The following is a 14,426-nucleotide window of genomic DNA, read 5'->3' on the forward strand; positions in this document are numbered from 1 at the left end:
CAAGAGAAAAAATCCGTAGGGAGCTTGGCTCTCCTCTCTCGCGCACGAAAGATCGGTAAAAAGAATCGAACAAAATCATCATCTTGATTATTCGGCGGAACATCTTTTTCACTACTACACTTGCAAGTGTAACGTCACACGTCGAAAAATTACCTGTCACATTTTGTAGATGGGCAATGTGTGTAAACAAAGTGAAATAAATATTTTTAAGTGGTGCTCACAAGGAAATTCACAAAAAATCATCAGTAGATTGATTTTCTTGGAGATTTTCGGGAGCGATTTTCTTTTGCGTGAATTGCCTCCTCTTTCTTTCGCGGGTGAAGAAAGTTCACAAGCGAAATTGATTTTTTTGCAATTATTCCATCCCTGCTCAGTTGTCTCAGTTGTCTCAGTTGTCCTAATTGTCTAAGTTGTCTCAGTTGTCTCACTTGTCTCAGTGTCTCAATTGTCTCAGTTGCCTCAGTTGTTTCAGTTGTCTCAATTGTCTATGTTGCCTCAGTTGTCCCAATAGTTTAAGTTGTCTCAGTTGTTACAGTTGGATTAATTGTTTAAGTTTTCTCACTTATCTCAGTTGTATTAATTGTCTAAGTTGTCTTAGGTGTTTTAATTGTCACAATTGTAAAGGCAATTTATTGCTGCCACTGTTCCAATAATATTATCCTTTTAATGCTCAGAATTGCCTTAATTGATCAAAATTTCAAAACTGTCCAAACTTAATAAAATTTTTGCAACATTTTCACTTATTCAAGATTGCACGACGCTAACGATTTCTCAACATTGTAACAAAGACAATCAATCTTAAATTGTTACATAGATTAGCTTTGACGAATCAAGGAAACCCGCAAGCCTTAATCACATTGATTTGAATGGTTTGCTTTGGCAATTCCACACAATCCCGAGGATGTCCGCAAATTCTCGTCATATCAGCCGGGTGCTGTCCTTCATCAATGTCAATGTCTCCCGGTACGTTCAATCAGCCCCTAATGGAATTCCACCGAGAAAATCGATTCCGGTGGACGCGTTGAGACGCGCCATAGTTTTCCATTATTCTAGACAATCAACTTTGTGGATTGAAGGGTAGACTGGTTCAAATCACTTTGGGTTTTTCAAAAAGAGCATTCTGCTTGTCGAAGATCGGGAATCGATTAGACTTACATTCCAAATCAGATCGCTTTGCGGTCTTTGATAAAGTTGCTGTGTTGATCTAGAAGAATCTAGTTTCAGGTAATACGAAATCTTCTGAATTGCAGAAGATTTGAAAACTTGGACCAGCTTTACCGATGTCTTTGACCATGACATGCATTATATTGGTATTGGCAGCCATGTCGTCCTCGTCGGATGCCCTTCCGTCTGTCATGGACCGTGTCACTGACATGGTTACAATCGCTTTCAATTGTCGTCGCAAATCTGTGTTGTTACAAATTTGTTGAGGGCGTTGTCTTATCTAAGATTGTGAAAATTTAAGTCGAGAGAATTTCCATCACTTTTAAATGAAATGAGTCAAAATAAATTGAAATTCAATATTATCACCGTCGTAATCACCTTGAATCCTCAACATTTTCTCACATTTGTTCATAAAGGGGATTCCATCATCCGAAGGGAGGGTTAGACACACAATCCAAGGAATGCCAGTCACGACGACAACTCACCTGAACACACGAGTGCAGCGGAACGACGGCCTGGTCCTGGGCGCACACCGTCAGCCAGTAGCTCAGTTTGGATTCCAGATCGAGCGTGGCCAGGGTGCGGATGGTTCCTGGAAAAGAGAGAAAAAAAAGGTGGGATGAGCATTTTTATCAGATTTTACAACAAAAATAAAGTCATGCTGGGAATGGAACAACTGTGGCTTTGACAGTATTGACAGATAGTGGGACAAAGTTATTTTTGAATAACTTCAAAATAAATCAAAACAGACAAACTGCATTAATTCTGGACGCAGGTCTCCATTTTTACCTAAGGTCAAATTTTACTTTAAAGCTTTCTAAAAATCCTATTTTTGAATAATTGAACAAATCAATATTTTAAAATTTTGTGTTCACTTTACCATACAACTTTTTGTAAACTTTGGCTCACAATGGGGAGTTACTGAAAATTGATTTGTTGCATTTTCAATTGAGTGCCCCCCTCTGGGAGGAACCTCCTGCTGTGGCAGGGACCGGATTTGGTTTGGAAAATTCCACAAAATTTATCTCGTCCCTGTGAGGTCCCGCCACTGATGGTTGGGAGTGTGCATTGACGATCCCCACGTGGCAAAAGCGGGATTTAAGGTTTCGCGTGAATATTTCCGCAGCGAGCTGCTGCAACACTATCCCAAATGCCAGGCAGTCAGGCGGGATCAGGGTTTTTTTTGAATCCCAGGATGACGCGAGGATAGTGTGGCATTGATTGATGCCAACCTACCTGGTGGATGCCCGCAGGGCTTACGGGGGATTACGTGAATGATACCCGGTTGGGAGCTTTGGATTGGTACGTTCTGGATTTTTCCACCAACAAACAATAAAAACAATGAATTTTTAGAATAAACATGTGTTTTAGGTCTGGTTTAGTAAAAAAATGATATTGTTGAATTGTGATTTACAAGTTAAAGATGATTTTGAATTTGAAAGCTCAACACGTTAGAAACTTTTTTGATCTGACGGATCCAATGCTTGCAAGCTTTCGAGTTTGCAAGCATCAACATTAGAAAGCACTAAAATGAGATTTTAATACTTTGGAAAATTTTCAGCTTGTATTGTCTGACGTTTCCAACTTTTAAAGCTAGGGTACATTTCAATTTAGAATTCATTTAAAATTTTAAACTTTAAGTAGAAATCTCTGAAGCTTGACAGATTTCAAATTTGAAAACATCCAATTCTGAAAGCATTATAGTATAAGAGCCTTAAGGTTTAAAAAAAATTAAAATTATTTTTCAAAGTTTGGAAACATCAAAATTCAAAGTATGTGATTTTTTGAAAACTAGAACTTGAAACCTCTAATCCGATTCATTTGAAGCTTGATATTCTAATACTTTTGGAAGATTGTAAAGCAGTATTTTTTTAACTTGAACAAAACTTGAAAGATTGAGAATATTATGGGTCTTAAATGCTTGGGAAACTGATAACAATGAAAGACTGAGAAATATAGAAACTAAAAGAACTGTAAAATGCACTAGATTGGATGTCAGGAAAGTACAATAGGTTACCAAGTTTTGAAGTTTGAATGCATAAAGGTTAGTGCAGCTTAGAAACCTTGTAGAAGCTTAGATTTTTAGCAACTTGAAAATTTTATGACAAAAGATGGAATTTCAAATAGTTATGTTTGGTAAGACTTAGTGCGTCCATCCCGGGAGTTCCCGGGACAAAAATCCTTGGATATTCCCTAAACCGGTAATTTCCGAATCCTGGGATAATTCTAAATATTTATTTTTGAAAAAAAAAAAAACATTTTTTTGTCTGGAAACTCAGATTTGGTTGTGGGAATTGATTGATACTGAGTAATCGATAAGAATTTTGAAGCATAAGCAAATTCATATTGCTTATAAGGGAAATTAATTAAAATTAAATTTCACGGATCAGAAAAACTCCTAATGCTTTAAATATTATCCATTAAAATTTATTTATTTTTTAAACATTTACGGTTAATAATGATTTTAAACTTGACACAATCATATTAATTTATTTTTCATCAAACATCGGCACCGGAAGCAAATTAGGACAATTGCAACGAATCAAGACAACTGTTTATGATTTGTTGTTCTTTTTTTATATTTTTTTTTTTCATTTTTTTAAATTTGTTTTTAACGTAATTAAAACAATAAATGCACCGATTTTCAAATGTATTGCTCTAAAATAACCTGTACCTATTCAGACTGCAGTCCCGATTTCCCTTAGTTAGCGGTAGTGACTAAAAAATAATTTGGAAAATATGTTTTATATAAAACATGAAGTTCTAAACATTTTTAAATTTCACATTGGATCGTATCATTTTATTTGTTTTCTTTTCTTGATATTTTTTTTCAATTTCAATGATTTTTTTTGCATTTGTAGTCATTTCATGTTAAAGCTTAAATATAATTTGAATTTTTAATTAAAAAATCAAGGTTTTTTTAATTATTATTATGAAATAATTTGAATCGCATTGCACCTGTTTAATTTAAAATAATGATTCATTTTAAAATTCAAAGCACAACAAAGAACAAAAATTATCAATTTTTGATACTAATTAAACTAACTAAAAACTGCTGTTCTTGTTCAAATTGAAGTAAAGATAATCACCAATAAACAGAATTGATCTAATTCTATGATTTAAAGCTTGAAAAACTAAATTAATTTAATCAAAACGTAGATTCCCGGGGAATTTAAAAATAATTTTCCCGTTTTCCGAGAAATTAAAAACCCTGGAAAATTGGACGCCCTAGTAAAACTAAGAGTGTAAACACTAGAGAAACTTGAAAGTACAAAAGTGCAAAGAAAATTCACATAACAACTTCTTTTCGAAAAAAAAACACTTGAAATAGCAATTGAGTATCAAATGATCAAAAAAATTTCAAACATTTCAAATGTTATAAATTTGGAAACTTGGATGTTTTATGTATTTTTTCGAAAATACGTAGTTTTGTGAAAATTTTGAGCATTTAAAAAATGTTATAGCTTTCGAAATTAATTGAATTATCTCGACTTATATTGCGAAAAACAGAAATTTCGAGCATTTTTTCGAAAATACGTAGTTTTGTGCAAAAAAAAGTTTTTCGAGCATTTTTTCGAAAATACGTAGTTTTGTGCAAAAAAAAGTTTTATAACTTTGGAAATGTATGAAAAAATCCCGTGCGTTTGATATCCGTATTGTAGAAATCTGAAATTTCTAGAGTTTTCTATTTTCAAAAAAATGATACTATATTCAAAATGTATGAAAAATCCTAATCATTTGAAACCCATTATGAAAAAAAAGTGAAACTTTTAGTATTTTTTCGAAAATACTTAGTTCTGCATTTTTTTTTGTATTTTTAAAAAATGTTGTTTTTACATTCGAAATGTATAAAAAAAATCGATCATTTGATACCGATTTGTTAAAAAAAATAATTTTGAGTTTTTATTTCAAAAATTCCAAGTTTTGTGAAAAAATTGAATATTTAAAAAAAACGCGATCGTTTGATACCCATGTTGTAAAAACTAAAATTTTGAGTTTTTTTTTTTAATTCGCAGTTTTGTGAATTTTTACAGTTAAAAAAATACATTCGAAATGTATGAAAAATCCCGATTATTTGAAAACCATTTTGCAAAAACAATTATTTTGAGTATTTTTTTGAGAAACATTGCATTTTCAAAATACAGGAAAAATACATATTTTTGAAAAAAAAAAATCATGTTTTTATGAGTGAAATCGGTAGCTGACATCATCCCGATTCCAAAACACTAGATTTTTTTTTATGTTGGCATGATTTTTCATACGATTATAGCCAATGTCTCCCATATAAGGGAGCGTTCTTTTACTACGTTACGCAAAAAAAATAATTTTTAGACCCCCCCCCCCTCGTAACAAAATTTCCATACAAATTTTAAATAAATTGTATGGAGTGTAGTGTAGTGTATGAAGTGTACGACCTTCGACCCCCCTCTTCCATCTCTCCCCCACACTGCGTTACGTAATAAAATAACGCTTCCTTTGAACCATGAACAGCTTGAGAAAAGCTAAGAAGCAAGAAAATACATGATAACGTCATGATTCGAATTCCAGACACTTAGTAGCATATCATTCGAAATTCGGAAATCAAAACCATAAATTTATGATTTGCCTTAACGGTGCACATCAACCAGAGCTTTTGCACCCAGATTTTTGTTACAGATATTTTAGTAGCTTCAAAACTACGGGTACTACCAAATTATTTTTTTAGTCATCCCCTAATGTATAGTCCACAAAGTAATTTACACAAAGTTTGACTAATTTTACAATTCCGTTATTGCAGGATTGGGTCCGTAAGTTTGACAATTTTGGAATAAGAAGACAACAACTTCCTTCGTTGCTGTGCACTCTTAAATATGCTACGGACGCCTATGAAATATTTCAATGAAATGTTTCGCATTTTTGGTTAACTTATAATTTTATTTTATTTAATTGTTTTGACATTAACTACAGCGTTCAAACAAACTTTAAATGAAATTTGATGTTAGAATTCATCGAAAAACATAATTTTGACATTCATAATGCGAACTCATATCCAAATAATTGATAACACAACATGAGGTGTCCGGGTTTCGAATTGTCCGGGAATTCGAATCATGACGTTACTCTAAAATGATTGAAATCATGAGCTTGATCTTTTTAAATATTGAAAGCTTGCGAAGCTTAAAAAGCTTGACAAAAATGTAAACATAAGACACTTGAAAACAGAAAGAAACTTGGAATCTTGAAAATCAATCAGCTTGAGAAAAGCTTAGAAGATTGAAAGCTTGAAAAGCTTAGATGCTTGAGAAGCTTGGGAGGTGTTTTGGAAACCTGGAAAAACGATTATGAAATCATGAAGATTAGAAATTTTAAACCGTTGAAATCTGAGAAGTTTTGAAACAAGAACAGCTTGAGAAAAGCTTAGAAGCATGAAAAAGCATGACAGCTTGAGAAGCTTTGAAGATTAAAAGCGTGAGAACATTGGGAGCTTTAAGAGCTTGATCATCTTTTCAAGCATGAAAGCTTCACTAAAATGTAAACATAAGGACACTTGGAAACTTAAAGCTTGACAAGCTTGAATGATTGGGAAACTTGGAAGCATGAAAACTCGAACAATTGCATGTTTCAAAGGCTTGTTGCTTGAGAAGCTTTTAAAGCTTGAAAAATTGTAAACATGAAGCTTAAAAGCTAGCTTGAAGTTCGAGAGCTTTGTAAGCTTGAATAATTGAACAACTTGGAAGCTTTAACTTGTAAACCGAGAAACATGAAGGCCTGAGAAGGTTAGAAGTGGATGCTAAGATTTTGCTTGGTATCATGAAAAACTTTGAAGCTTGCAGTCCTGAAAAAATTAAATGCTTTTAAAAAACCGTTCTCAAAGTCTTCAACCATTTCCACTTCCCCTGCTTCCATCAAAGTGTCAAAGTCCGGCTCAGTCCATTTGTCCGTCCAAGTGCGAGTGCGGTGCCTGTTGGTGTGATTTATGGTATCGCGCGAATCAAGACCAGGTCCATTAATTCTGGCCCGGATTGACCGGAGCCCAACCCAACAACAACCCCAGAGGGACAACTTGGTGCGCTTACAAGCAGAAGCTCTCGGAAAAGCTCCCCCAACAAAAGGCGACCGAGAGATTCCATTGTGTTTGTGTGATCAATTTCTTGCCATATCGTACACAAACACAAATGTTTTCCTTTCGGGTTGCAACGCACTCGGTGGCACACTCACACGTGGGTTGCAGATAATGTGGGGATAATGTATTATCATTATCAGAATCGGCTCCGATGATGGTCCTGTGCGTCCTTTAAGGAGGAGAAGGACAAGAAGGAGGATTTCGGTCGCTTTGTCGGATGTCGGAGATTATGTAAAAGAGCAGATAACACGGATGATATTGAATGGAAGAGCACCATTGTAACAGTACCATATATTATTATCGGTCCTTTGGGGGGTGGGAGGGAGGGACGGACTAGAAGTCTTCTCCTTGGCCAAGCCCAGCAATTGGGGATTACCGAAGCGCAAAGCTTTCGATCGGCTGGTGATGGAGTACACCAGCAGGAGCGAGGACGAGCACGATGAGACTCAATGAAGAATGATGGCAATTTTTTTCATTAAATCAACCAACGAAGACGACGCCGGATAAGCCCCGGAATGAAGCCATTCTTACGCTAGATTACTTTTCTGGTTTGTGCCGAGTTGTGCGGGCAGCCGAGCCGGAAAGTTGTTTGTTGTGGGATTCACGGTCATTGGGTTTGGTCATGGTACGGCACTGACAAGGACAATGACGAATGCGGGTGAGAGCTCAATCGGAGGGTTTTTTTTAGATTGACAATTGTTTTGCTTGTATATAGGAGCATAGTAAAGAAAATTATGCAAAAATATGATTTACTACCTATCTTTTCAAAAAGAAAAAAAAAATAGTCTATGTGAATATTTCCCTAACGGGTTACGATAGGTCGTTAATCCTGTAATGCTCATAACTCCTTACTATTGCCAAAGTACAGCATTTCACGAACTTCGCCAAGTATGTGTCCTGTGTAAGTTTTACAACCCACTGCCAGTCTAATACATCTCCTCCAGCTCTCCACTTTACTGTCATGTTGCGAGAGATAAGGCTGATTTTTTCATTACTCATCCGGGGTCTCTTGCTCAGCCGGCGAGTCTAGTCTGAGGCCAAGAAATGAGCCATTTGCGTGCAAATTCTCCGAACCCGTGGCGGGGGTGTGTTCGGACGAGACGTTTTGCATTCCTAATGATGAACCCCTCCCGTTGATCCCCCCGGTGGGTTTACTTCCATGGACAAAGGTCACTCGTGGAAGAAATGCTTCAAGTGTTTCCTGACCGGACCCGCGCGCCATGAAATAAGCCTCTTTTACAACAGATTTGGTCATGTTTGTAGATTCTGAGTGGCATGGAGGAGGAAAAAGTAGACCCCAACTGAAGTGGGTAATTTCATGTAAAAAACCGAAGAGGGTTCGCTATTCGTGTGGTAAACATTGTTACGAATTCCGGAACTCGGTGGGACCGGTCCTTAACCGACAAAAGGACCCCACTCTGGGTACTCAAGTGTGCGCTCACACACGTACAGAGTTATACCGGTAATGAGGACATCAGTTATTGGCCCAACTTGGGTCGGTTTGACGTGGGATTACGTGCCAGTTCAGGGCTTCCACATCTTCTAGAAAAACTTGAATCTTCACGATGCAAATCTCTTATTTCTGTGAACCTCTGACTAGAACAACTCCGTATGTCTGTGGGTGTGAGTGTGTGTGTCCTGCTGCGGCATAATAATGTTAACAACTTGAAGCGGCTGTTAGCCCGTACTTCTGCTCCGTCCTTCGTACACTAGTTTTTCATAATTCCATAGTTTTTGTAGCTTTTGTACCACCACCGCCACACTATTTCTCTGCTTCGTCGGTGTTCGGCGTACGATACCGGGGTGCTTCTTCTGCTGCATTTGATGGCCCTAAAGCTTCGTCAGTCTTGCAGTGGGCATATCCTCTTTTGCCACCTCCTCCTGGCGTGGGATAAGACGTCTTAACGAGGGAAATGAACGCCATCAAATCGTCCTATTTTTGCTTTTTATTCATTTTACGTAACTTAATTTTTTTTTTTGTAATTTTTGCAATTTTTTATTTTTTTTTGCAATTTTTGCATTTTTTGCAATTTTTGCAATTTTTGCAATTTTTGTAATTTTAAAATTTTTAAAATTTTACAATTTTTCAAAAATTTTACAATTTTTACAATTTTTACAATTTTTACAATTTTTACAATTTTTACCATTTATACAATTTTTACAATTTTTACAATTTTTACAATTTTTACAATTTTTACAATTTTTACAATTTTTACAATTTTTAAAATTTTTACAATTTTTACAATTTTTACAATTTTTACAATTTTTACAATTTTTACAATTTTTACAATTTTTACAATTTTTACAATTTTTACAATTTTTACAATTTTTACAATTTTTACAATTTTTACAATTTTTACAATTTTTACAATTTTTACAATTTTTACAATTTTTACAATTTTTACAATTTTTACAATTTTTAATTTTTACAATTTTACAATTTTACAATTTTTACAATTTTTACAATTTTACAATTTTACAATTTTACAATTTTACAATTTTTACAATTTTTACAATTTTTACAATTTTACAATTTTTACAATTTTACAATTTTACAATTTTTACAATTTTTACAATTTTTAAAATTTTTACAATTTTTACAATTTTTACAATTTTTACAATTTTGACAATTTTTACAATTTTTACAATTTTTACAATTTTTACAATTTTTACAATTTTTACAATTTTTACAATTTTTACAATTTTTACAATTTTTACAATTTTTACAATTTTTACAATTTTTACAATTTTTACAATTTTTACAATTTTTACAATTTTTACAATTTTTACAATTTTTACAATTTTTACTATTTTTACAATTTTTACAATTTTTATAATTTTTACAATTTTTACAATTTTAACAATTTTTACAATTTTTACAATTTTTACAATTTTTATAATTTTTACAATTTTTACAATTTTTACAATTTTTACAATTTTTACAGTTTTTACAATTTTTACAATTTTTACAATTTTTATAATTTTTACAATTTTTACAATTTTTACAATTTTTACAATTTTTACAATTTTTACAATTTTTACAATTTTTACAATTTTTACAATTTTTACAATTTTTACAATTTTTACAATTTTTACAATTTTTACAATTTTTACAATTTTTACAATTTTTACAATTTTTACAATTTTACAATTTTACAATTTTTACAATTTTTACAATTTTTACAATTTTTACAATTTTACAATTTTACAATTTTACAATTTTACAATTTTTACAATTTTACAATTTTTACAATTTTTACAATTTTACAATTTTACAATTTTTACAATTTTTACAATTTTTACAATTTTTACAATTTTTACAATTTTTACAATTTTTACAATTTTTACAATTTTTACAATTTTTACAATTTTTACAATTTTTACAATTTTTACAATTTTTACAATTTTTACAATTTTTACAATTTTTACAATTTTTACAATTTTTACAATTTTTACAATTTTTACAATTTTTACAATTTTTACAATTTTTACAATTTTTACAATTTTTACAATTTTTACAATTTTTACAATTTTTACAATTTTTACAATTTTTACAATTTTTACAATTTTTATAATTTTTACAATTTTTGCAATTTTTGGAATTAGGTCGTTAGCTCAGTCCAGGTGTAGGAGTTGTCTCCCTGGGTCCTGCCTCGGTGGAGTCACTGGTCGGCAGTTGGACTTACAATCCAAAGGTCGTCAGTTCGAATCCCGGGGTGGATTGAAGCTTAGGTGTAAAAAGAGGTTTGAAATTGCCTCAACAATCAAGCCTTCGAACACCTAGTTTCGAGTAGGAATCTCGCAATCGAAAACGCCAATGCAATGCTGTAGAGCGAATAATTTTTCCTATTTGTGCAATTTTTGCTATTTTTGCTATTATTGCTATTTTACTTTATATGTTATTTATCTTTTTTGCAATTTTTGTCGTTTTTGCTATTTTTGCTATCTTTACTTTTTTGAGTTTTTGCTATTTTTGTTATTAGAAAATCAAAACTAGACCAAAATTTGCAAAAATAATTTTTTTTGTTTTTTTTTTGTGTATTATTGCTCTTTTTGCATTTTTTAATATTTTTGCGAGTTTTGCTTTCTTTTTTTTCTTATGTTTTTATTTTTTGCTATTTTAGGCATATTTTTTCTATTTTTGCTATTTTTTGCATTTTTTGCCATTATGTTTTTTTATTGTTTTTTTTTTTATTATTATAGCTATTTTTGGTATTTTTGCTATTTGTGATATTTTTGCTATTTATTTTTGCTAACTTTGCCATTTGTGCTTTTTTCTATTTTTTCTTTTGTCATTTTCTGTCATTTTTGCTATTTTTACTTTTCTTTTTTTATATTTTTGCTATTTGTGCTCCTTTTTGCTGTTTGCCATTTTTGCTTTTTTGCTTTTTTTGCCATTTCTGCTTTTTTTGCTATGCTTGCTTGCTTGTCTTGCTATTTTTGCTATTTGTGCTATTTTTGCGTTTTTTGCCATTTTTGCCTTTTTGCCTTCCTCACCTTACTGAGGAAAGGCTATAAAATCACTCGAAAAATGAACTTCTTAATTCGACCTCGTAGACATACCTTCACGTATACCTATCGGCTCAGAATCAAATTCTGAGCAAATGTCTGTGCGTGTGTATGTCTGTAAGTCAGTGCACCGAAAAAAATGCTTTCGATTATCTCGGGACTGGCTGAACCGATTTGGGCCGTTCTGGTCTCATTCGATCCGTCTTAGGGTCCCACAAGACCTATATTAACGTATATGAAGTTTTGTTAAGTATTTCAAAAGTTATGCTAAAAAAACGATTCTGGCTAAAGTTTGAAAGATTGTAAAAAGGGTGGTTTTTGTAAGAAAACCCGTCTGATCATACATTTTTAGAAAGGTATTTGAAAGACCTTTCTAATGAGCCCAAAACATTGAAGATCTGATAACCCTATCAAAAGTTATGAGCACTTTAGTGTCATTTGTACACATTTTAGAGGCCGGATCTCAAATATGTTGATGAAAAAGTTGTTCGGATCTATCGGGAGATCTGGCTCCCGGGATTTTGTTGATTTGAAACTCCCGGGAAAATTAAAAGATATATTTTTTTACTGCCTTAAGGCTTAAAAAACTTTAAAGTAATATAACTATTGAAAGTGAACGATTTTCATGAAACAGCCCCGTAGGTGTTGTTCTAATATTACGTGCAATGATTTTTGGGATTCTAGACCCCATACTCCATGTAGATATGTTGTAAGAAGTAAAATTTAGATAAAATTTGTGGGTTTGACATTCTTACTACAGAAACAAATATGTACATAATTGTGAGGAAGGCACCAACCACCATCGGTGGATTAAGTAACGTTTTTTTGCTATTTTTGCTATTTTTGCTTTTTTGCTATTTTTACTATTTTTGCTATTTATGCAATTTTTGCTTTTTTTGCTATTTTTGCTGTTTTTGCTTTTTTTGTATTTTTGTAACCTCCGTGTTAAGGGTATAGATTTTGCTTCTCTCCGTTAGGTTCTTTACCGTGGAAGAGAGCTTGTAGCGTGTAACACACACAAACCCTCACACAACGACTCCAGTTGACGTGTTTCGGAAGAACGAAACGGAACAGAACATGGCGTATGCTTCAATAATTCTCCATATCGTACCTCCGGCCGTACTCGACATCATCACACTTACAGATGCACACACAAACACACAGACAGAGATATTCCCGCCCAGGTGAAATGAGTGCTACGTGCCTCACGTTATTATCGCACCGAGTTCGTGCGAGTGTGTGTGTTTGTTCCCGCAGGCGAAAAACGACACGAGCACGTGGTAAAACCTTGCTCAGAACTTGTCAAGGGTTGAAGTTTTTTTTTCGAGGAAGCTGCAAAGTTCCGACTTTCAACAGTCAGAGCGCGCTTTTGAGCGAATTTTGGCACCGAAGTACAAACCGTAGTCTGCTCAAGTGTCGCGGACGGAAAGTTACGAGGAAGTCAGAAATCATTATTTGAAGTTTGGCGTGCAAACAACTCTCAACGAGAGTTAACCATTACTAATGCAGCTGAGCAAAGATTGCAAACGGAGCGCTCACCAACACATGCTCAAAATTGACGCATCGTTCTGTACTTTCCGTGTGAAATGTGACCATCTCTCTTGAGCTGTACCTATTGTTCTGCATCTCTTTGGGCGATGACGACGATGATGGCAACAACACAAGGCGAAAACAACAGCATTGCAAATAGAGACGTTACACCTTGAAGTGGGGGCTCACCGTCACCACCACCAGCAGCATCATCAAGTAGGACTTGACGGGGCTCGTTTTCCAAAGCCCAGCTATTGTAACGAGCCAGTTCAACGTCCTGATGACATGCGAAGGAGGTGGGGGGAGTCTGTGAAAATGAAGAGAACCCGCGGGTTGATGAAGATGTTTGTTTCCAATTCCATCGGGGTATAGAACAGGCAAACGGTAATCGAATCAAGGAGGATGAGTTTGCAAGAGGAGCGCACGTCAAGAGCGTGTAACGTGTCGTTTGTCACTTGAATGAAGTTATTAATGTTGGGAGTACCTTTGATGTTGAAAAACGGCCATGGATTAATAAGGTTCATGAACCTATGGGAGCGCTCATGTTGTGAAACAGCGAATAGACGCATTTTTATGCAAAACTGGAGTATCTAAAGGATATCACCCTTGGAAAAATTTGGAACTCATCGTTTGTTTTTGTTCTACTTTGAAACTTTTTCAAGGCACCTTGTGGACTTAACAGACGCGCTAAATGCTGTTTTAAGAAGGAGTTTTTTTTCTAGAATGTGTTCTAGAATAAATTTAAAATTTCGAGATAAACCGTAAACCAGGGTGACATTGATTGGATTACATTATGTTTTTAGGAATACTTTCCCAATGGTAAGGGTTTTCTCAACATAATAGTTTTTAAAACATCGTCGCCGTCTTGCTAACTTGTCGTACGTGCATTTTGGGGCCAAATTGAGTTGAGAACGCCATTTTGTGCAGCTCACAATGCCTCACCTTTTGACCTTCACTGATCCCAAAAAATCGATTTCAATCCTGAGATACTCAATAATAACCGAAAAAACTCTGTGCATTGTTGTCACTTTTCAAAAGTTTAAATCTTTTCGTGCTATCTTGACACAGCCTAAACATTGATGTAAGTGCGACAATTGGCCAAAAGGATTTCAGGTCAAAT

At 33.9% G+C, this 14,426-nt stretch overlaps 1 protein-coding gene across 6 annotated transcripts in view; it reads right to left on the reverse strand.

The window, feature by feature from the left end:
• The window catches only part of LOC6042530 (fat-like cadherin-related tumor suppressor homolog), a 660,890-nt gene that overhangs the window by 147,864 nt on the left and 498,600 nt on the right, over positions 1-14,426 (reverse strand). For all 6 annotated transcript variants that reach the window (XM_038257357.1, XM_038257356.1, XM_038257355.1 and 3 more), the window contains exon 5: positions 1,650-1,756. In XM_038257357.1, the coding sequence (XP_038113285.1) occupies positions 1,650-1,756 (107 nt within the window). The remainder of the gene's footprint in view (positions 1-1,649; positions 1,757-14,426) is intronic.

Source organism: Culex quinquefasciatus, chromosome 2, assembly GCF_015732765.1.
Source record: "Culex quinquefasciatus strain JHB chromosome 2, VPISU_Cqui_1.0_pri_paternal, whole genome shotgun sequence".
NCBI lineage: Eukaryota > Metazoa > Arthropoda > Insecta > Diptera > Culicidae > Culex > Culex quinquefasciatus.